Here is a 25,366-nt window from a genome sequence, read left to right on the forward strand (position 1 = left end):
TTTGAGCTGCGCCCTACAGGCGTGAATTTCCCTTTTGCCAAAAAATTGAACTTAAAAAACAAAGCAAGCCCTGCACAGGTGAGACACAGTAATGCAAAAGTATTGTAACATTACTTAAACATTAAGTAAAACAATATTGTAACATTAATTTTAAAAGTAAATTTCCCCAACACTGGCGTACAGTATGCAAAATGATGCCAAGAATAGGCCAATCAGGATGTCTATTAATGCAGAAAACCGACCAATCCATTTATCATTATTATTAATACACAAATCACTTTGTGACAATAAATGTCTGACTGTACATTATTCCACTTTATTTTTCATGGCTAAAATAAACAAACTTTTACATGAAATAAATAAATATGTGGACAGATAAAATATTGATTTGAGTTGAAATTATTTTTTAAATGTACCTTTATATTATCCTGTAGCTTCTGCTAAGAAAACAGTCAATTACTGTCAGGGTTTGGGTAGGTGAGAGTAGCGAGGACAATGACAGGAGAGCACATGGCACAATGAAACACATGACAAGCCATGTGCTCACACCAAACATGACAAAAACAAGACCATGGCCAGTAAAGCAAATCACAAGCCATGTGCTCACACAAAACGAGACCTGAACACTAATGAAAACACTCATAAGCCACGTGTTCACACAAAACATGACAACATGAAAGCATGCAGCCAGTGAAAAACACAAGCTGGACAAGCTGTACACAAGCTGCAACACAGCCAAGACAAAACATGACATGAAAGCAACATGAAACAAGGCACACAGACAGGACAAAACAGGAGTGTCAGGGCTCTGACACAAAACCAAGAAATTGGCTAGACAGAAGTGACAGAACCCTGACAATTACAATACAGATAACAATGCTGTGATTTAACAATCAGAAAAGAAGAATAAAATAAGAAGTTAACTTTTTGTGTGGAGTTAATTATTTCAGTGCTGCCTTGCAAACACCCAATGTTTATCTGGAAATGTCCACGCTTGAGTGTCATAAAATGCTCTTTTCAGGCATGGGTTTGGGTAAAAAAGCATTTGTTGCACCGCTAAAAGGAAACTGAGATACTCCAATCAGAGGAATAGCTTTACTGCTTAATGATGACCATGTGAAAATATCTGTTAGCATGATCATTCTCAAAGCATATATATCTGTGACTGAACACATCAAATGTTGCCGTTTTATATTCCTTTTGAGTGTTTCTTGGAAGTGGCGAATATTGTCACATGTCTTGTTTTATATTTTCTTCTAAGAACTGATCTATAATGGACTATGGTGTTTCTCACCATGCCATCAGCATCAGCCATCCAGTTGAACAATACTGAGACGGGAACATGAATTTCCATGTGTGAACTGTTGTTTTCATTATTACCATAAGAACATCTCAAGAATATTCCCCATTCTACCTATGAGGTCACTTGGTCCACTTGGTCACATGCGTATCTGAAAATGCTGTATATATATCTCATGTAGTGTCTTTATTATGGACATGAAAGGCAAATTATGCAGTACGTCAATAATAAGATATTATCTAAGATGTGGCGTGTGAATCATTCTTGTGAACACTAATGAAGAAGTTAACAAAATGTATCAGGCAACCATAAGACATTAACATGTAATTTATCACTGAGATTCATGAAAGTTGTTCGGATGATATAATTAAACAATTATATATTAAATAATAATGTTGACTCTCTAATGTCACAACTTTATATTGTAATGCGGGGTAAGTATATTGTCTTGGGCTCGGTAAGTTTTATTATGTTTTTGAAAGAAGTCTCTTTTGCTCACCAAGGCTGCATGATCAAAAATACAGTAAAAACAGTAATATTGTGAAATATTACAATTACAAATAACAGTTTTCTATACTGTGGTGGCAAAGCTGAATTTTCAGCATCATTACTTCAGTCCTCAGTGTCGCATGATCCTTCTGATATGATTATTTGATGCTCAAGAAACAATTCTTATCATTATCAATGTTGAAAACAGTTGTGCTGCTTAATATTCTTGTGGAAACTGTGACACTTTTCCCCCCAAAAGAACAGCATTTGTTCTAAAAAGACCTCTTTTGTAGCATTACACGTCAGTCACTTTGATTAATTTAATGCATCCTTGATGAATAAAAGTATTTATTACTTTATATTTATATTTTTTTTATATTATTTAATATATTTATACACTTTAATATACTATAAACTTTAACTATTTATATATAACTTTTGAACAGGATATTTTTATTCGCCCTGTTGTGCTGCAATATTGTGCAGATACTACATTGCCTATTTAAAAAAAGGTAGTGTAGTATCTGCACAATATTGCAGTGCAACAGGGCAAATATACTCAATCTAATATAATAACTAGCTACGCTGATGGATCATGTTCCTCCACCCTTTGCTCACCTCACCCTGAAATGCAGTGACTGTAAAATAGGTCACACTCATGACTTCCATTTAGTGTGAAGTTCTGTGCAATGTAAAACAGAGTGTGTAATTTAAATAAATCTGGTAGAGAGCAGATTGCAGGTGCTGCCTGGTTCACTGCATCTCAGAAGAAATTTAAGCAATGAGGTTCACTCTAAAAGGAAAAGGTTAGTGAACACTGGAAGAAAACCACTGGCACTGTGATTTTGGTGGGATCATTCATTTAGGTCCGTAACCCTGAAATGCATTTGTGAAAAAAAGGGTCAGCCGAAGAGCTCAGTGAATGCAAGCGTGGTACTGTGATTGGATGCCACCTTTGCAATTAGTCAGTTCATGAAATTTTATCCCTGCTATATATTCGGTCAACTGTAAGTGGTATAATTCGAAAGTGGAAGCATTTAGGAACAGCATTAACTCAGCCATGAAGTCACTGAGTGCTGAGGCGCATGGTGCGTAAAAGTCACCAGCGCTCTCCTGATTCCATCGCTGAAGAGAACCAAACTTCCACTGGCATTAATATCAGCACAAAAACTCTGCAGCGGGAGCTTTATCTAAAAGGTTTCCATGGCCGAGCAGCTGCATGCAAGTCTCACATCAACAAGTACAATGCGAAGCGTTGGATGGTTTGGCGTAAAGCATGCTGCCATAGGAGCAGTGGAAACACTGACAAAACACGCTTCTCAGTTTGGCAGTCTGATGGGTGAGAATGGGTTTGGGGGATACCAGGAAAATGTTACCTGCCTGACTGCATTTTTCAAACGGTAATGTTTGGTGGAGGAGCGATGATGGTATGGGCTCTTTTTCAGGAGTTGGGCTAGTTGGACGGTGAAGAGCCCATTTTCTAGAGGAACCAAAGCACACCAATAACTTGTCAGATTTACACCACTGAGATAAACGGTGGACATAAAAACTAAGGGCCCCGATCTGGGCAAAGCAAATTAAGCTTCTCTTGGTCCACGGTCTAAAAAGGAGGAGGGTAAAGGGCTTGCAAAACAATGGAGTGTGCTACATTAGTAGGCACTTTACGAACATAAACCAGTTTAGGGTGAAGAAAAGCTTTGACCGTGCCGGAAGCAAACTCTAAGCAGGAGGAGGCAACATACAGGTCCTGCAGATAGCCTAAGTGAAGTGATTGAAAGTAAGAATTCCATCTTGAGAGTCAGAAATGCCTCCGGAGTTGACTTAATAGGCTCAAAGGGCGCCATAGACAAACTCTCCAATACAACAGCCTAGTCCCAGGTCAGAACTCATGCATGACATGCAGGCCTCAGCCATACAGCACCACACAGGAAACAGGACACTAAAGGGTTTCTCCATAAAGACTCAACCCTGACAGGTGCGTAAGCAGCCATGGCCGCCACGTAAACCTTAAATGTAGAGGGGGTTAAACCAGGTAAAAATAAAAAAAAAAAACATCCTGAAGGAACTCCAGTACTGAACCAACTGGAAAGTTGTCTGGCTCAAACTAGTTCTCTCTGCACCATAAAGTAAAAAGTCCCCACTTTAGAGCATACCGTTTCCTCAGGGAGGGAGCTCTAGAGTTCAGGATGGTCTCAACAACCTCAGTTGAGAAACCAGAGTTCAAGAGTTGTTCGCCCTCAAGGGCCAAACCCACAATTTCCACATCTCCTGTTGGAGGTAAAAAAAAAAATCATGCCCCCTGCTTGAGACAGAAATTCCCTCCGAACAGGAATCTCACATTGATTCACACTTGGCCAGAACAGGGCTACTAGTAGTCGACGAACCTTGTCCTGGTGAGCCTTCTCTAGAACTCCCAGGAGCAATTGAGGGACATGCATACAGACATAGCCTCGGTCCAGGACTTATTCCGTCTAGTTTCCGGTCTAGTGTTTCGATAAAATATGCAAAATTGAGAAATTAATCAAAAAGGAAACTTTAAACAGAGTCCTTTTCCTTGATGTTGACCAGAATGTTTCAATCATATTTCTCACCATGGTGGATACCATGACGAGCCTGCAAAATCTGGTGCATTAGCCTCTGTGCTGGTCCTGACAACTGTTGATGCGCCTATAATTAAAACCGTCAGTGTCTTCACATGTCTCTGGATACTCCAAAATTAGAATGGTTTGATCCCTAGTCCATAAAAAACTCCATACTCTCTTCCATTGCAGAAAAGTGAAACCGGCAATGCCCCATGATGGCGCCGACATCTTCCACTAATTATGTTGTTTGGAGACCTTTTAGTGAACGTGAAGTGGAGCTGCGGTATCAAGGTCCCGCCCACACTCTTGCAGAATCAATCGCAACCACACGCGCCTGAACTTTTTTAAGTAACAGCTCCAATTTTGTTGTCTGCTGATGGTAGTACAACCAACGGCTTGTTAAAATAAGGTAAATGCAACTACTAACCACACAGTCATATCCCGAAAAAAGGTTGGTGCCTCCGTGACTACTTCACTCAGAGAAGCTGTAAATCACAGCTGTTAATCATGATGTCAAAATATAGCTTTAGACATGGAACAAGAAATGAGTTCTGAATGTTCCTGAGCCAGGTGATGACCCGATTCTGTGTGATTGGATTGGATCTGGAACAGGCTTAAAAATTCCTCACTTGATTCACCCATCAGACCCTGATCTGGGAATGGATTACACAACGGGGATGGTTGCTACTCGATATCAATCAAGTAGCCTACTTGCTTGACATTCATGATTAATTAGTGATTTGGTAAGAATAATCTTTTAGGCCAGCTATTCTGCCTATGAATATGCAGACGATTTCCAATTTTGTGTAAATTACAGTATATGGTGCATCTCTGGGACCACAGTGTAAATAATTTGTACAGTGGAGTAATAGGTCTGGGCAATATATTTAAAAAAATATGAATATTCCTGTAATATAAATTGACAAATAAATGAACATTTGCAAGTATAAGGTAGGGTATTTAAAATTAATTATTTTAGTGTCCCAGTTTTTAACAGCCGTTTTGTTTCGCAAACACCTATCTTGATGAAAGTTGTTTGTATGAAAGTGTAATAGTAATTTCATACAGATGCACGGGAGATCAATAAGATTCCCGCCGTTTACAAAGTATAAAACTGTGTAGTTGTGCTTAAAACCAGTAGATGGCGCCCTTGCACAACTATCGGTCTCGTTCTCTGCGTTGCTGCCTGATATTTTGTTCATGACCTGAACAGGAAAATATGGAACAACTCTGGATTTGCCCAGAGCCTTGTAAAAATCAGAGAGTTACAATCCTCCATGACAGAGATGAGAGAAACAGTGTTTGAGATAACAATTTTACATGCACTTCATAAATGTGGGGATAGATGAAAGCTTTTGTTGCAGTAATGTCAAATCATATCTGCTGGTGTTTGCCCAAAACAAAACAGAGATTCCACAATTTAAAGTAAGCTGATTGATGGGACAAAAACTGAACATGAAATTGAGCCCCAATTTCTAATGCTCTTACAAATTTGTTTTTAAATAAAATCTTCCAACAAATTTAAAAAGGTTAAAAAAAAATCTTTTTATAGGGGGACTAATAATAATATTAATATTTTATGAATAATTTTTGTTTTGTATTATATATATGTTGGCTATAATAATATTTAATATAATATTTTTGTAATCTCAATTTAATTGTATTCACTAAGTCTTCTGAAGTCATATACAATAGATTTATGTGAGGAGCAGAATGATATTTTGCTTTAAAAATTATATTTTGTTGGTGTAATCTAATGTAGTCAGCTTGATGAGGTCGTATTAAATAACACTTCTGCCTTGAATATTACAACTTAATTAAGATTTACTCAACCTCATATTGTTCCAAACCTGCATGACATTCTTTTCCTGTGACGAAAAAATAAATGTCTAATGAAATGTCTTTTTTTGTCAATAGAATGAAAGTCAGTATACTTTCATTCTATTGACTAAAAAAAAAGACTAATGTTGTTCTAATGTTGTTTTAAAAAATATATTCTTTTGTGTTCCACAGAAGAATGAAAGTCATACAGGTTTGAAATGACATGAAGGCACGTAAAAGATGACAGAATTTTTTATTTTGGAGTGAACTCTTGTGAAAGAGAAGTACACTGTAGCATATTTTAAAAACATTATTGCCAATTGAAAGTGATGTAATCAGACACTTAACCACATGTTTTTTGCAATTAAATAAAAATGTACAGTTTAAATTTATATTAAATGCAATCAGTTTAACTTAAGAGTGCATTTGACCCATTTAAGTAGAAGTCAAAGGAGCACTTCACCGATGGCAAAAAAAAATTTCAATAAAACTTGGCTGCCTATGCAGTAGAGTGTTTTGTTTTGTTTTTGTTTTTAATTGGTGCTACCTAATTAGAGAAAACAGAGAAATAAGGCTGCTGTCTTCCCGTTTGCCAAATAGGTAAGAAAACTTCAACACCCACAATGCACTGGGCATGTTGCCATCCAAGGCCACTCCCACAAGTCTGCTATTGATATGCTTGACCAGAATCAAATACTGTCCTGCTTTAGTAGGAAATACTTGCTTTAGTGTGGAAAAACCTTTTTTTTATTTTTTGCCAAAATGGTGTCCACTATTGTTTCAGGGTGCAAGAATTCAAAGAGTAAACGTTTAGCGGGATTGAGTTACTTTCGGTTTCCAGAGAAGGATTCAGTGTGTTGTAGGCAGCGTCTGCAAGAATCATAAATATGGAAATTTTTCCAAATTTTGAGTGAAATAAAGCCTGTTTTAAACACAACTTACTTTGATGTCTAAATAATATATACTCTGAGTTTGTCCTCTGCATTTAACCCATCCAAGAGAGTGCAGACATATTCTCAGCCTCAGACGTCACGCTCACGGACCGTTGGCTGAACGTGTGATGTCTATGAAACACTAAACTGGAAACACTTCAGGAGTTTCGAAGTTGTCATCTGATTGGTTGAATTATACAGGATGTCCAGGAGACGTGTGTGCCGCGTTCTTTAACGGTTCTTTGCCTGGAAACAAATGCCGTGACGCCAAACCCCCTCATGGAAGAAGAAACCCGTTGTGTTTACAACTGAGACAATGAGCGCTTACCAGGATCAACCAAATGCTGGATTTTCAAAAGTATGTGAAATTTACGGCACCATTGTTGCAGTAAACTTGCACAACGTTCTTGAATTAATAACTTAAATGCACGCCGGTCTGTTATTGTAGGGCATGGCGCGAAACATGGCGCGGAACTAAACAAACTGTGATTGGTTGCGTTACATGTCAGTCAAACGTCCTCTTGGGCGGACATTGGCCAATAGAAGCTACGATAGAGTCCAGATCTTCTACTGTCAGTCTGAAGGTCTGGCTACGCGAGACTAGTGCACACACATTAGGAGTAGTGAACACACACATATACTCACACCTGAAGCAATGGGCAGTCATTTTTGCTGTGGCGCCCGGGGAGTGATCGGGGGTTAATTGCCTTGCTCAAGAGCATCTCAGTCATTTCCTGATAGTATTGAGAATAAACCTTCGGGTTACCAGTCTGACTCTCAAGCAGGCCATGCTCTCCAAGTCATCTTTCATTAGCATATTATCTGCAAGTATAGTTTGAAATAATACAAGACGACAAGGGCACATTCAGTACAATTAAGCGCCCCTCTTTTTTTATCAAGGGAATCCCTTTAAGTTCTTTTCAAAACATTTATTGTACTTTCTTGTAGACATTAGCATTGACTGGATGTAGGGTGTTTTCTATTAAATGCCTCCCAGGACAAACAATGAAAAATCAACATGAGCACTTTTGGAGAAGCTAAAACAGCCTCACTGGAGATTTAACATGGGACAGCTTTTGTCTGAAAGCTGTGTGTTTTCCGTTTTGACTTTATATTTGATCAAAAGAATAAAACAAGTCATTGACATTTATCTCTGAAGACTCAAGATGTTAACATCTGTCATCAACCCAGCGGGTGTTTTATTCTTCTGAGGTTTGAAATTGAGTTGCAAAGCACCATTTCTCATCCCCCTCTTTCCAAGCCTTGAGCCCACACTGAGAGAGCAGGGCTCTCCATAAATTAGGAAGGGGTCTTGCTGGGAGATCGCAATGGCGAATGAGGTGATTTTGGATTTTTTCCATACTTCTCTGCTGTCACTCAACTTTGCCTCCACAACACAGCTGAGTGAGTTATCACAACAGCAGCGCTAATGCAGCCCTAATGCAGATGAGCTGCAGTCAGAGGTTTGCGGCATGAAAAGTCCTGCACTCTCAGAAAAAAAGGTACAAAAGCTGTCGCCCTTTCAAAAGGTACACTGTACAAAAATATTCAGTTAAATTTACGGTAAAAAAAACGGCAGCTGTGGTAGCCAGAAAATTACCGCAAAATAATATGGTAGCAGTTTTAGGCTTCACAGACTTAACTTAAATTTACAGTAAAAATACTTATTTCATTATCTGATATAATGTTGATTCACCGATAGTTTGAAGTGCTAAAATATGTTTTGTACCGTTGTAATACATTGACACCCACTAATAACAGTGGTGACATAGTCAAATGAATCAAAGCTCATCACAAGTAGCTTTCTACAGGTTGACAAAGATAATTTTAATACATAGAAGCTGCACACTTTCATTCACACAAACACTAAACACCATCATGGTAACACACATTTTAAAAATGCAATAAACATTAATTTAACAACCTTAAATGTAACATAAAACTCAATTGTACATAACTGATTAGAAAAATCGTAGAAAAACTATGAAGGAACATAGTTATTTCGAAAAAATACATCAATGTGAAGTGTCACGCATCGAGGGAATGTCAATTTACGTTTTTTCACTATAAATTATACAATGATTTTGTACAATGAAAATTTTGTACCATTTTCTTCTGAGAGTGAAGGCAGACAGCAGTCAGGTGCATTCCAACACGGTGAGAAACATGTTCAGATTAATGCTTACTTATATACAGTATATCTGCCTATTCCTCTTGTGTTCATTCTAGTGGGAAAGTTAATTCACACCCATGTTTATTAGTCAAGATTTATCAAACCACTAAAGATTAACTATTAACTAATGTAGCCTACTGATAAATAAAGTCAAATGAGCATAGGCTACATAGAATTAGAGTCAGTTGATGAGTATTGTGAGTGTTGCTTTGTGGTTCAGTCCACCCTGAGAATTATGTGACCAACTTTGCATCATAATTGCTAGAACAAGGTCAATGACAAATGGTTTTACACCATAAAGTTTTTTTCAAAAGCGTAATTTTTAACCAAGGAGGCAACAGCGTCAAGGGAGATCTTATGAAATATGAAACGTGATGTGTGAAAACAAACACATAAAAATCAGGAACTTAAACATACTTGCATGCGCTTGTAGTTTTGTTGTTTATGCTTTTTATGCAAAGTTAGGCAACCATCATTTTAAGTTTCGTTCATGTCCATAGCATTACAGTGTCGGCACATGCATAAGCTGAAGTTTGAGATTTGCTAATGACAACTGAAAAGGAAAAAGAAAAAAAGATCTGGCCTGCTTCACTCATAAATGTATGAGGAAGCTTCTGCCTCACTGTATACAGCTATTATTTCATCTATTTTGGCACAGCATAAACTGAACTCCTCTCTCAACACTTCAGACGTGTTATTATGGGAGAGCCAAATGAATCTCCCAGTCTTGCGCCAAAGATTTGCATAAACTGTGATGGGTCACAAGTCTATCAGGCAGAATAGAGTGATTATGCTGAACTAATTCACACCCAGGGCTGCAGCACCATGTCAGCTTTGAATAATCTTCTGCCTGATGCTTCTACAGATGAGTCAAGATAAACTTTATCAGAATATCTTATTCAAACGGGCATCAAAGAGATGGTTTATCTGAGTTTCAAGAGGTGCACAACAGAGACAACACTTCATATATATATATATATATATATATATATATATATATATATAAACAAATGTCCACCTAAAATTGTTTTTTTTTTCTTCTAAAGATTTACGAAAGTAATTCTGGGAGTCATGTTCTGAGTCATGTTCTATCATGTTCCACAAAATTACAATTACAATAAATCAAACTTAATTATTTGTTCTGTGACTAGAGCTTTTAACATTCATTGCTGGGGGAAAATATTTCCTGTTAATGTAATCTGTACAAGTAGTTCAATCTAATATCATTTATAGAATATGTAATGCAATCATATCTGATATATACTGTAAAGCTTCATTGTTAAACACTTCACTTAAAATATCTATATGAGTTTCTTAGAATTTGTTTTGAATTGCAATTCTGCTTTCTTTAATTCAAATTCGAATTGTAATTCTAGATCCTGTTTTTGACATCAATTCAAATTCAATTCAAATTCAAGAATTGAATTGGAATTTAGGAGTCATTCTCAATTCAATTCTGAATTGTGCACAAGCCTGATACACACACATAATTTATATTTAGAATGGTTTATTGGCATTGATGGCTCCGTGAAGAATCTTTTACATCCATGGATCCTTTTTATGGCACAAAAGGTTATTGTGAAATATAATCGTATAGCGATGCAACCCTGCTTTTGGAAAAAATAAAATAAAGAGTGAATTCAGGCAATTAAGCTTGATTGTATACTCTACTCTGTGGGTACGCCATCAGAGCATATACATGTTCTTGGATTAAAGTAATTAAGGTAAAGGTAAGCTAATAATGTAATAATTCAAATTATAAAATAATTTTAGCTGATGCAAAATGACGCTTAATATAAATAAATATTATTGTGACAGTACCTTTTTTTTACTGCAGGTAACAAAATGCAAAAAAGACATGTGAAAAAAATGTTTTAGTTTTTCTTCTAAGGTGTTTAGACATGGACCAATTTTAACCGTCAATAATTCCGCTCAAATTAATAAATTAGGCCTAGATTGTGCTGTTAACTGTACGCAGCTTTGCTGAAATGCTTACGCAACACGAATGTACAAATATTTATCATGCCAATAAAGCAACTAAAACTGAAACTGATTGCCATTCACTGATTAGTTTATAATTGACATGTATAATTGCCTGTGTTGGACTCGCCATCTGTCCAGTGTGTTTCCCAGACACTGGGATAGACTCCAGCATATTGGCACAGTGGTATATACCTTCCAAATAACTTATTATATTAAACAATTTCCTTCTGGGTAAACTACATGTTTAACAAAAAGTCTCCCACTTTACCTGAATTCACCCTAATTTATTTTAGTGATCACGTATTATTTGAGGTGTCAGTTGTTCATTTTAACCTTAAATTAGGCTTTTCACCCAAAAATGTAAATCGTTTAATCACCCTCATGTTGTTTGAAACCTGTATGGCTTTTTTTCTTCTGTGGAACACAAAAGATATTTTGAAAAATGTTTTTGTCCATGCAGCGCAAGTCAGAACACTGAAACATTTTTGGGTGATCTATCCATTTAAATATACACTTATTTTTGATAAGGTCTTTGGTCTTCACATGTCAAATATATCTGAATTATTCTGTGATTTGATTGACGTCCTCAGGGCCAGTGACTCATTTGGGCCATTGTTTAGTCGAACCAAATAATGTCTGATTATAATGAGACCTCAGATATACCTTTGTTCCATATATAGACATATATTGTAGTCTTTGATGGGCTTTTTTATTATTTGATGTGGCTGAACCTGTATTGCATTCTTGCTAATGGATTATAGAGCAAAAGCTGAATAATACTAATAACAAACCAAATCAATGTTACGGAAAATAAGATTACTGACCACTTATAATAATCTTAATAACAGTGTGCACAGGCTTTTTATAGTCTATTCCACAGTGGATGAATTAGAGACACCAACATCTGTTTAGCAATTTGCAGTTGGTTGATACTTAATACTACCGTCATCATTCTTGCTCTCTCTCAGGACTAATTTTGTACACGAATCCCTGGTCAGATACCTCCCCAGGACCTGTCACTATTAGTTAGATCAGACTTGCACAGAGAAAATGTATTACGGCTCAACGTGCCACTTTAAAATCATGGATCAATGGTTAGATCAGGCTTTATATGTGCACTTTGTTGCATACTAATTGCTTTTCCCAGTAAAGAAGATTTGGGTTAGTCAGTTGATTTGATTGTAGAACAAAGAATACAACTTGCCAAGATTCTGATAACCATCAGGCTACTAACACATCTAGCAAATTGTTTTCATTAGGCTGTGAAAATAGCAGCAGGGCATAGAAATGAAATAATGTAGAAGCATAACAATGTCAAACTAGTTCTTAAAGGGACAGTTCACCTCAAAATGAAAACGTACTCGGTTACTAACATAACTTCGGTTCCCTGAGAGTAGGGAACAAGTATTGCATAGCTATACGCAGTGGGAACCCATTTTAAAATGCCCGAGGTCAACAGTAAAGTTTAAACATCACAATTCCCCCCAGGACCAGACAAAGGTCAGGCCCTTTATTAAGTTATAATGTTGCAGAGGCTCGGGGCCGGTGAAAGTACCTGTGCCTGCAGAGCATGGACCTCTAGGTTAAAGAATCTCACAAATGTGAACGATGAGGACCAGCCTGCCGTTGCACAGATGTCTTCGATTTGTACACCACTGGTCCAAACCCATTAAGAGGCCGTGCCTCTAGTGGAATGAGCTCTAATACCTATGGGGCATTGAAGGCCCATGGAGGTGTAGGCTGGAGAGATAGCTTCAACTATCCATCTAGAAAGTCTCTGTTTTGTGACTGGCAGTGCGGCCAGCGAAACACACAAAGAGTTGTTCTGACTGTCTGAATGTGGCGGAGTGCTCCAGTTAGATTCTGAGAGACCTGACAAGGCAGACCAGATTCAAAATATTATCATCTTCCAACGAGGGAAGAGCTAATAGCGATATCACCTAGGCTCTGAACGGTGTTGAGAGCACCTTAGCCGTGCCTCGGTCTGAGCTCGACTCTGGAGTCGCCAGGCCCAAACTCAAGGCAAACTCAAAAGCAAACTCAAAGCAACTTGCAGGTTGCTTACTCTTTGCGACTCCAGCGCTAGCAGGAGTGCGGTTTTGAGTGAAAGCGGTTTAAGGTCAGTCGTCTGGAGCGGCTCAAACAGGGGTCCCCTAAGGGCCCTGAGGATCGTAGATAGGTCCCAGGAGGGCACAGAGGGGGACCAAGGTGAGTTGAGACTCCTGGTCGACCTCTGCTTTGAAGGTGCTCCAGATCATGTGAACCGTCTGAGAGTGGTGAGACCATTCCAGATGCGGCCAGAGACAGGCTGTCGTCACCATCTTCTTCAGATGCGGCAAACGACACGAGTCCTGCCGCTTGAGAAGAGGGGCGTAGATCCGTTTGCGAGAAAAGCACCGGCACCCAAAAGAAGAGCTAGCCACGAGCGCATGATGGAGATGGGCAGGCTCTCACAGTGCGGGCAGCCACCATTGTTGAGTGCAGTCTCTGCGTGGGCGAGTCCCAGGCATGGGGCGCACTCGCTGTGTCCGTCAGTTTCATACAGAAAGGCTCGGCATCAACTACATCCGAAACGCGGCATTTGCAACAACGGCGTAGAAATTTGCTCTTTTCTTTCAGCTTCTAGAGTGTCACAACGGCCAACACACAGAAGTAGCAAAAAGGATATAAGGCTTCTCTCGTCGGATAGCCGCAGATTAACGGCGATTCAGGGGAAGGCAGCGCCGAGTTGAAGGTGCCGCGTCCGCTGATTCAGGCCGCTCGTTCCGCTGCAGGGCCTCGTCGACGGCGAAGGCTCGGAGATCAGCGAAGAAGGTGTTCACTGAAGGAGATTAAATCTGATTCTATGGCGAAATGGTCTGTTTATATAGGCATAAGACACAGCCATTCTGGCAGGTTCCGACGCGCCCTGAGCGCGAAGCGACCCGATTGGTTTGTGCGTCTCAGCCGTCTCAACATGGGTTCATGCAGTTGCTGCAGCACAGCCAGTGATTGAGCTATATGCTCTGCTCTGTGCTCGCTGTGCAGCTGCACTGCATTTTAAAATAATGGCTTCAATATTCTCGAGAAAATGAGTTTTCCCAGTGCGTATAGCTACGCAATACGAAGTGAACGTTCTCGAAAGGGAACTCTGTCATCAATACTCAGCCTCAAGTTGTTCCAAAACTGCATGAGTTTGCCATTGACTGCATGGTATTTTTTTCCTATAGCCTACTATGGAAGTCAATGCATGGCTCAACTGTTTGACACAAAGTGTTTATGCAACTGGCTCTTGGTCTAAGCTGGTTTAAGTTGTTTTCCCAACATGGATTCCCATGGAAACACAACAATTATTGGTAAAACATTCCATTTGCAACCAATCACAAGAAGGCTGGATTTCAGCTTCTGATAAATAGTTTCCAATTCCAAATGTTATGTTTCATAATAACATGCTTTATTTCCATATGGCACTAAGTGAGGATGTATTTTCCAATTCATGAATCCCACAAAGGGCCCTAGCCTTTATATAATAGTCAGTGCACTTCTCACAAACGGCAGTGAACAGAAAGGGGCGTGGCATAAGCTTGAAGTATAAAAACAGGCTAACTGTGTAAACGGAACCACATCTTCAAACTTGAGGTAACGTTACTGCATTAATTCTTACTTATGTATGTTTACTGTTTTAATTTGTCAGTTTTGAGCACTACAGATTGTAGTGTTTAAATCTGAATGTCGTCTCGCGATATGCATAAAATCGCGAGAATGTATTGCTGTTGTCAGTTCTGAATCTGCAGACTTGAAGTTGAACTCACAGGTCTTGTTTTTCAGTTTGCGTTCTATTTCAATGTTTATTAAGAATCTCTAACTGCATAATGCCGTGTGATTTTAAAATAACAGCTAGTTACACTGCATGCTAATCGTCTGTTTTGTGACTTAACGATTGTTATTAAGGGAAGTCTCGGTTAGTTCTGTGTTCAGGTCATTTTAGAATCGCAATCTTATGAACATGGTTGCATCTTGGTTTGCGCATAATCTTAACTGTTAAACTACTAGACAGACAGTTTATTAAACCAGGTAACAGTTATTCAGGCTGTTAAAAATATCGACGGCACGTGCATCTTCATGCATTAATTTGTTTAATTTACATGCATTGCAAGTGCATACTTCTGTAATCCATATTTGCAAAATAGTAAACAGCATTAAATGCATTGTAATGTCTGTAGTCTTCAATCAGTGCAAAGTCCGAACCACCAAGGTGTGTCTAACCCGTTAAATGAGACACAGCCAAGATAAGTCATTTACAGTAGCCTGATTTACACCAGCCAAGCATTCACTTCTTCAAATATGCAGTTCTTTTTTTCTTGGTTTAAATAGAGTTGGGGGCAAAAGATGTTTAATTTTTTCTAGGGGTGGGTGAAATGGCCAATCTTATATCACAATATGAGTAATTTTATTTAATGATAATGATATATCACAATAGTTATTTTTGCTTTAAATTAGTTTTTAATGATATTAAAATTTGATAGGCCTACCATTGAAATTTCATAATTCTCACCATTTTCATTATGATTAAAAAAGAACTAATACTAGCCTAAAAAGACTCTCAAGCTATACATGAAGACTTGTAAACAGTGTAAAAAGAAAGAGCAAAAAAAAAAAACTACAATAGAACAAAGACACAAATGAAATAGATCTACCTGAAAACCGTCAAGCACTAGAAATAAGAAATACTACATAAGATGTATAGTAATCAAATGTCTAAAAAAACAATGTATAGTCTTTACTGTGTAAATTAACCCAGACAGCAACATAGTGTCGGGCCCAGATCTGGCCCACATCTAGGCCGTGTGGAATACACGTGTACCAGATGGGGGCCAAATCTGGGCATATTCTATTATATTATATAATATTTCCTGCAGTTGTGTACTTAAAACATCTTTGGAGACTTTTGGGATATTGTATTTCAGAGAAATTCAAATTTCAAATATTTGGCCGTCCCGGAAAAAAATGTCACCTGTCAATGACGCAATATCCGCGCTATCGTCAGTTTCTGCTCGTACTGCCATAGCCATGTCGTAACCATGGCGACAGTTGCAGACAACTGCGTAACGTTTAGCGGCACGCTGTTCTTGTTTCGTTTAAACATTATAGACCATGGCAAGCAGACTTTGGAACAAAAAAGGAGAACTAAAATGAGGATCAATATCAGTAATGTACGTGCAAATGTACATAAAACAAATCAATGTTATATAGCTCAACATGATGAAATGTTAGAATATGATCTGTATGTTATTCTAATGTTGATCTAGCTAACTACCAGTTTCATATAGCAAACAAACTAACGCATAGAATAACATTATAACTTTCAACACACATTTAAATGCTGTTTAGCGGCGAAAAAAAAATTACATATTGTACCTTTAACCATTCAAGCTCAGTTAGGTGGCATAAAGCACTCAAAGCACACAAAAAGTTCATTCCACGAGCAGCGGCTTCATGTACTGAAATGAGTTCATTATCACTGCTTATGGTGCTTATACATTTTAAATTCAACTGTTTTTAAACCGCGATGTTTAAAAATGCATGCAAACGATAAGCTTTCGTGGCCGCGCAGCAACGTCACATGAGCGCAACCGCGATAGACACGATAGTCCAAAATAGGGATGTAAAATCGCAATTAATCGCATCCAAAGTTAAAGTTTGTGTTTACATAATATATGTGTGTGTGTGTGTGTACTGTGTATTATTATACAGTAAATACACACGCATATATTTAAGAAAATGTGTTATATAAAATATTTATATATGATTTAATTATATATATATATATATGTGTATATATATATATATATAGGCCTAAATATATATACAGAATGCAAATATTTCTTAAATATATACATGCATTTTTGTGTATTTATGCAAAATAATTATACAGTACACACACATATAGGCTGATATGTAAACACAAACTTTTATTTTGTTCACAGCCATAGTCCAAAATCTCTACCGGTTGACAAATTTCTACCGGTTAATCGTGTCTACCGATATATCCACCCCTATTTTTAATCAAATTTCACATTGTCCGAACAGTATTATATTAATGAATGTAACTGTTTGTTGGACAGGATCACTGAAACCATGTCTGAGCGTAGCGGTAAGGTGCAGACGGTGCTTGGTCTGATCGAGCCTGATCAGCTGGGCCGAACCATGACACACGAACACCTGACAATGACGTTTGAGTGCAGCCACGTTCCCCCAACACCTGGAGATGAGGGTCTCGCCACAGCTCCCATTGAGATGAAGCATCTTTACTGGTTGCAGCAGAATCCATACAGCCACCAAGAGAACCTGCTGTTGAATCAGGAGATCGAGGCGGTGAAGGAAGAGTTGCTGTGTTACCGTAAAGCAGGAGGAGGATCCATAGTGGAGAACACCACCACGGGCATCAACCGAAATCTGCCCGTTCTGCGTCAGCTGGCGAAGGACACGGGTGTGCATGTCATAGCTGGAGCGGGGTACTATGTGGACGTGACCCACTCTGATGAGACGCGAAAGATGACCGTTGAGAAGGTTGGAGCGTGTGGTCTTGTGATTACATTGCAAAACAAAACAGATGCCTTTTCTATTTTTAGAATGATGGAAATATGGGTGTGCGATGTTGAAAAAAAAATGATATCTTGATTAGTCGATATTTTTCTGAGTGTGATTTAGTGCTGGTACCTTCAGTGCTGTCCACCTGTCGTGGACAGCTGACTCCCAAAGATTTTCATATTCTTCATATTCTGTCAATTCACAGCAGTGACAGAAATGAACTTTTTTTTATTAAAGGGTGATATTTTCATTCTTAAACATTGAAGCATTTTTATCTTATTAGATGTGTACACCATCTTTTGAGTTAAATACTTAAATTTATTACAATGACGAGCCACTATAGGCTGTTATTTATTGCATAAATAATGCTGAGATTAATCATTTCTAAATAATATTTTGAAAGTTGAAATATAGTTTTTAATGAATTAGCACCTAAAACCACCTGTAGGTTGTGACAAGTCTTAATGAGTGAGTCTTTAAATTATTCCTTAAACCAATTTGTCTGATTCCTGTGAAATCTCATAATTTCTTGAGTAGGTATTTATTTTGAATAAGTAATTACTCAATGGCCGCTAAAAAATGTATGTTCTATATAGTATGAATGTGTGTAGTATGAATATAATCCAGACTCACTGCATGTGTCATGTTGTCATTTTCATGTGAACCACCAGCGCAGTTGCGTCCATAGACTGTAAAAAAATATGGACGTAGTGTCCGTGACGTCACCCGTAGGTTTCTGAAGAGTGCTTTTGAAGCCTAAAGTAGGCGGGGCCCACCGTCGCCATCTTGGTATCGCGTCAGCTCTCGTCACTCCCGGATAAAAGAAAATGGGCAAAGAGGCGGAGCGTGGGTGGAGCTGAGGTACTAATGCTATGCTACTGGCCTCGTGCTAAAGTGACAGCTGAATGTAGAAGTAAACCCAATAGTTAAAGTTCATGTTTTTGCCCTTCAAAATACTATAATAATTAAAAGACGTAACTAAAAGTGAGACTATGTGTATCGGGATGCATTATTATTCTGCTAGTTAAAAATGTATTATCATGCAGTAACTTACAATATTGCTCTGAGCTTGTGCGTGTGACAGTGATTCATGCGCATACATGTCAGTCAGTGCGGCATCGCACGTCAAGTTCATCAAGAGCTTTATTCAGTTCAGTTGATTTTAAAATCTGATTTTGGCCGCTTCTCAATTTCTCAAATGGGTTAAACCAAAAATATTACCTCAGAAGTTCAAGTAAATGCACTAGAAATCCGCGCTCATTCAAGGGTGTGTATCTATTGCATGGACGGAGAGAAAGCACTGACACCTGCAGGATTTTCTCACGGTACTTTTTATTTAACACTTAAAAGTTTGAGAGCAACGGTACCGCATAACGAGTGTAGCCTGTACAGTATACTCCAAAAAGCAACGAAATTGTCAGACATCCATTAGTGCATGCGAGGAAAACAACTGGAAATACAACGCTGGTTGTTCTCTCCATACTCGACACCGACGGAATCCAACGGCGTGGGCAAAGGTATAATGCGTGTATTAAATTGTATGAAATAATCCCGAAAAAAGCACAAACACTGCAGATATGGCAAGTACAGGAGCTGAGGGTGACGTTAACAGAGACAAACGTCGGCTAGCAGTTATAGCAGCCTCAATCCACCAGTCACGCAAGTGGCCATGCCCTTAATTATGCAGAACTTTAAGGCTTAATATAATTTAAACGGATGAGGTGTAAAAAAATTCACCCCCCTCACAGTTGTCATGAAGGGCAAAATTAGCTATATAGACCAAAAACACTTTTTGCTCCAGGCTGTAAACATATTTTTTTCTACTGTAAAGTTGGGGATTTTAACATGGGGGAGATACAGATTTGACTCACTTTTGCAGCCTGCCTCAAGCGGTCAGTCGATGAATTGCAGTTTAATTCACTTCCGTGTTGATTTCAAGAGAGAGACGGGGAGGTTGCCGCTTGGTTGCGTCGCTTCACTGCCATTCACAAATCCTGTCCCATGGCCTCATGGGATAGTAAAGTGTTCATCAAATAGTGTTCCGAATCTGGAAGTAGTCGGTCATCTGGGTAATTTTTGTCTAAAGTTTTATGAGTACTTTGAATTCGAACGTACTTTTGTCACTTACTGCTTTTCGCCTACTAGTATTCGATTTTTGGATGCAGCCTCTGTCTTTATGAATAGATAATTGATTGAATCATTCAGGAACGAAACGCCACTGTGTCTTGCTTACCACATTTCTGTTGAGGCTTTATTTGGAACTGCACTTTTAACTTTAGAATGAGACCAAAACAACAACTACAATATTGTCATAAACAATATATATCGCACACCCCTAAATGGAAATGATTAGTTCCCATTTCTCACACGTGTCATCTTTTTTTCCACAAGCTTACTGACATCATTGTCAGCGAGGTGCTCCATGGAGCAGACGGCACAGATATTCGCTGTGGCGTGATTGGAGAGATCGGTACTGGCTGGCCAATCACAGAGAGTGAGAAAAAGGTCCTGCGAGCCACTGCTCACGCTCAGACTCAGCTCGGCTGCCCCGTCATCATCCACCCTGGACGGGACACAGCCGCTCCTGGAGAGGTCATCCGCATTCTGCAAGAAGCTGGTGGAGATATCTCCAAAACGGTCATGTCTCATCTCGACAGGTAAGAAGATGTGGGAAAACATCAGCATACTGGAACATGTTTCATAAATGGTTCCTATGAGGAAGAAAACCACAAAATACTAACAGCTGTCTGATAACAATATGTAGATCAGGGGTTCTCAACTCTGGCTCTTGAGGTCCACTTTCCTGCAGAGTTTTGCTCCAACTTTAATCAAACACACCTGAACAAGCTAACAAACGGCTTCAGGATTCCTATAAAGTTATAGACAGGTTAGATTGATCATGGTTTGAGCAAAAAACTGCAGGAAAGTGTACCTTAAAGGGATAGTTCACCCAAAAATGAAAATTCTGTCAGTATTTACTCACCCTCATGTTGTTCCAACCCCGTAAGACCTTCGTTGATCTTCGGAACACGAATTAAGATATTTTTGATGAAATCTGAGAGCTGGATCACTCCTCCATACTAGTCCATAGGCTTCTTCAGGGATTGAAACTTGCCGGCCCCGAAAAGTTATTAAAGACATCGTTGAAATAGTCCTAGTGACTACAGTGGCTCAATCTTAAGTTTATCAAACGACGAGAATACTTTGTGTGCGCAAAAAACAAACAAAAATAACGACCTTATTTCAACTAATGATTTCCTTCTCTGTGGGCCTCGAGTCAGTTAACTTAGTATGATAGAGTAGAGCTACGTCACACGTAGGCTCACTATTGGCCGACGCTGGTCATGTGTGTGATGCGTGTGACGTACAACAACAGAAGCTTACGTGATTACACTAGTGAACTGACTCGAGGCCCACAGAGAAGGAAATCATTAGTTGAAATAAGGTCGTTATTTTTGTTTGTTTTTTGCGCACAAAAAGTATTCTCGTCGTTTGATAAACTTAAGATTGAGCCACTGTAGTCACTTGGACTATTTTAACGATGTGTTTAATAATTTTTCGGGGCTGGCAAGTTTCAATCCCTGAAGAAGCCTATGGACTAGTATGGAGGAGTGATCCAGCTCTCAGATTTCATCAAAAATATCTTAATTCGTGTTCCGAAGGTGAACGAAGGTCTTACGGGGTTGGAACAACATGAGGGTGAGTAAATACTGACAGAATTTTCATTTTTGGGTGAACTATCCCTTTAAGGGCCAGAGTTGAGACAGATACACTACCATTCAAATTTTTTGTAATTTTTTCGAAATAAGTCTGTTATGCTCACCAAGGCAACGTACAATTAAAAACAGTAAAATTGTGACATTTTAGAATTGCTGTTTTCTTTTTTAATATAGTCTTCAGTGTCACATGATCCTTCAGAAATCATTCTATGTTATATTTGGTGCTAAAGAAAAATTTCTAATTATTATCAATGTTAAAAACCGTTGAAAAACTACTTTTATTTTATTTTGTGGGAACTTTTTTTCCAGGATTCTTTGATGAATAGAAGATTCAAAACAACACCATTTATTTGAAATAGAATTTTTGATCAATTTAATGCATCCTTGCTGACGTGTTCATTTCTTTAAAAAAAAAAAATCATGCTGACTCCAAACTTTTGAATGGCAGTATCAATCACCTTCTTATATCTTCAACTTATATCTCACAATTCGGAGAAAAGATGTCATAATTACGAGATTTATATCACACAATTCTGACTTTATATCACACAATTTTTACTTTATATCACGCAATTTCTACTTTAGAACTCGCAACTGCGACTTTATATCTCGCAATTCTGAGAAATAAAATCAGAATTGCGAGATAATCTTTTAAAAAGAGATTTTTTCAAAAAAAAATGTTTTATTCTGTGGCGGAAACAAGCTTCCATAACTTGAGGCGCTTTTATGACCCAGGGTTTGTTTTTTGTTTATATGAAGGTCTCATGAAAAATTGCTGTACGTGTCAGTGAAGAGCTTGAGATATGAAATATGTAGGAGGTGGTGGATTACATTTTCATGAGTTATAGAGAAAAGACAGAATTTCCTGTGATGTATGTATGTCCACTCTTGGCCGAAGTGAGGGGACAAATTAAACTAGAGTGGATTATTGAAGAAAATAAGCTTGATAACTATAATGACAATTACATTAGTGTCCACACCAATGGATGATAACGTTCTGTTTAATATAAGCGCTCACACAGTTATGTAGTCTGACCGCTATAAATTCGCAAGCTCTTCAAAGTCTGGTCGAATTTGATTGGCTGTCAAATGTTTTTAGTGTCAATTTAGCTAGGAAAAAAAGTTGTTCTCATGGCTTCTCTGTCTTTATTGTTTAGTTGTAGTTTGGTCTTTGCTATTCTCACAGAATTAGAATGGAAACGACAGTGTCAAAGAATAAAACGCGAATATATCTTGAGCTTGTTAACCACAGACCTTATTTCAAGCATTAACCGCAAACCCATTCAAAAAACACATTGACTTCAGGATGATGGAACCGGAAGTGCTAAACTGATAACTTTGTATCTGGATTTTGACCTACAAAAATATGTCATGCCTTTAACGCTTTATTGTGTGTCCCTTATAGAACTATATATGATCGTCAAGAACTTCTGGAGTTTGCAAAGATGGGAAGCTACCTTGAATATGACCTTTTTGGCACAGAGATGCTGAATTACCCGTTCAACCTTCGTGTTGACATGCCCAGTGATTGCGAGAGAGTTCAGAAGTAAGTATCTGCCTCCAACAAGCATGCATTACATTACATGGGTCATAAACATCTGCCTCGTTTTCTTTTTCTGGTAGTCAGTACAGTACATGATTGTGGGTGTGTTTACACTTGTAGTTCAATTCGCTTGGTTCGTTTAGTCCAGACCAAAAAAACAAACAATTTGGGCCCTATTTTAAGAATCTAAGCGCATGGTCTAAAGCGTACGGCACAAAGGCACTTAGGTTGTGTCCGAATCCACTTCTGCTAGTTTAACAACGGGAAAAATGTTCGGCGCATAGTCTAAAGGGTTGTCCCTTTCTCTTAATGAGTAATGGGTGTGTTTTGGGCGTAACGTGCAATAAACCAATGAGAGTCTCATCACCCATTGCCTTTAAAAGCCAGTTGCGCTCGCGCCATGGCGGATTCACTATTTACATGGTGGAATTTTCAAGCGGAAAAACTGAACGCTCTAGCAAGGAAACGTATCTTCTCTTGCGCGAGGTTAAAGCGCGCAAGCAGAACATCTACGGGACAAAGTGTACGCGGATTGTGGACCCGCCTATAGGCGCATATTACTAATGCACTCTTTAAATGACAAAAAAATATATTGCGCCATTGACTTTAGACCAGGTTTCAGTTGGTCAATGACAAAGTCTATTTCAGTTGCCTCAGAATAGCAACGCACCAACAATGCGCCAGAACACACCAGCACGCCCATGGGTGCACAGTTTGGCGCAAATTCATTTGCTATTTAAACAACGTGGCGAAAATGATAACTGAGTCGGGCTGAAACTAGCAAAAAAACACTTGTCGCGCCTGGTGCCACATTACGCAGGGTGTATGATAGGGTCCTTAGTCTTGGTTCGCTTGGCGTTCACACTGCCATTTTACAATGAACCTAAAGGCATAGGGATATGTTCACAACCTGATTGGTCGGGTTTTATTTACCGAACATCTAAAACAATGCTGTGTTCTGGGATAAATGCACTCGTTGTATGTGCGTAGCTACATATGATGGTATTTTGACCAGCTGAGAACTCGTGAAGAGCTTGTGAAATATTTGAAAGAGTCAAAACAGTGGCAGGAATCCCTCCGTCACACACACAAACAAAGATCTGCTGTGTGGAGACGCGGTTCTGATGCCTGTACCGAAATGTGACGGGCAACATCGCGATTATGATGAGAAAAAACAGGTTTGCTTGAGCATTCTGTCCTTTTAGGGTCACATCTTGTGAAAATACATGTCCTGTTTTGGTTCGTTTACAAGTCTTCTGTCCGTGTTGCATTCATATTTCATTCAAACCGCCTTGGTTTGGATGTGGACAGAGACTCATCTTTTCAGAGGTCTCGATGCGCTTGTTTGGTGGCACTAGGGTTCAGATGGCAGCGTTCACACTTATTCAAATGAACCGCACTAACAGAGCAATAACACCAGGGTTTGTTTTAATCAAGCCAAACATGGCAAGTGTGAACACACCCTGTGTTTATTTAAACATGCAAATTTCACTGATGAACAAATTTAATGTGACTATCCATTTTATATACTGTCAACAGATCATTGAGAGTCATTTTGTCTTGTTCCACCAGCTTAGCCTTTCTAATCAAGGAAGGTCATGAAGACAGACTCCTCATCGCCCATGATATCCACACCAAGCACCGACTGACCAAGTATGGCGGTCATGGCTACTCCCACATCCTGAAGAATATTGTTCCCAAAATGTTGTCTCGAGGAATCACTCAGAACCAGGTGGACAAAATACTGATTGAGAATCCTAAACACTGGCTGACGTTTAAATAAATCAACTGCCTTAAAAGTCGATTTACTTCCTCAAGTTAATACCAAAAATGTATTTCCACCTTTAATTGTTAAGAACATTGTTGTCCAATGGATTTTGGTGCTAAATTCCATACTTTGGTGAATGTTAATCCATTTAAGATGTCAAATCTGGGACCCATAGATCACAGTTAGGTTTAACACTAACTAGACTTAAAAGGTTCAAATATTCACCAGGCTTCAATGATTAAAGTTCTCTCACCACAAAAAAGTGGTTAAAATAAAAACATGGCTCTGAGTCATAGAAAATAGGTGCTTTGTTTTCTCTGGTGAACTACCAAAGAAAATACTATTAAGTAATTAGACTAATAATTAAACTCAGGGAATCACAATGAAACAGTGAAAGTGTGGTATGAGCACAGAAGGAAAAGTCATTATTAATCAATCGCACTAATAATATGCAAAATGTGCTTTCTTAAATGGTGTAGCTGCAAA

At 38.6% G+C, this 25,366-nt stretch overlaps 1 protein-coding gene across 2 annotated transcripts in view; it reads left to right on the plus strand.

The window, feature by feature from the left end:
• The first annotated feature begins 14,806 nt into the window (after positions 1-14,806).
• pter (phosphotriesterase related) overlaps positions 14,807-25,366 on the plus strand; it is a 12,618-nt gene continuing 2,058 nt past the window's right edge. Inside the window, exons 1-5 of one of the 2 annotated variants that reach the window (XM_077200500.1) lie at positions 14,807-14,898; positions 17,385-17,829; positions 20,242-20,507; positions 22,975-23,115; positions 24,685-25,366. The exon at positions 24,685-25,366 is cut by the window's right edge and continues 2,058 nt beyond it. In XM_077200500.1, the coding sequence (XP_077056615.1) occupies positions 17,398-17,829; positions 20,242-20,507; positions 22,975-23,115; positions 24,685-24,895 (1,050 nt within the window). In that variant the 5' untranslated portion in view covers positions 14,807-14,898; positions 17,385-17,397 and the 3' untranslated portion in view covers positions 24,896-25,366. Of the gene's footprint in view, positions 14,899-15,016; positions 15,074-17,384; positions 17,830-20,241; positions 20,508-22,974; positions 23,116-24,684 lie in introns of those variants that run through there. The other variant, XM_077200579.1, reaches the window with a different exon arrangement.

This window comes from Siphateles boraxobius, unplaced genomic scaffold, assembly GCF_051911475.1.
Source record: "Siphateles boraxobius isolate OS27281-9 unplaced genomic scaffold, OSU_SipBor_1 1, whole genome shotgun sequence".
In the NCBI taxonomy this organism is placed as follows: domain Eukaryota; kingdom Metazoa; phylum Chordata; class Actinopteri; order Cypriniformes; family Leuciscidae; genus Siphateles; species Siphateles boraxobius.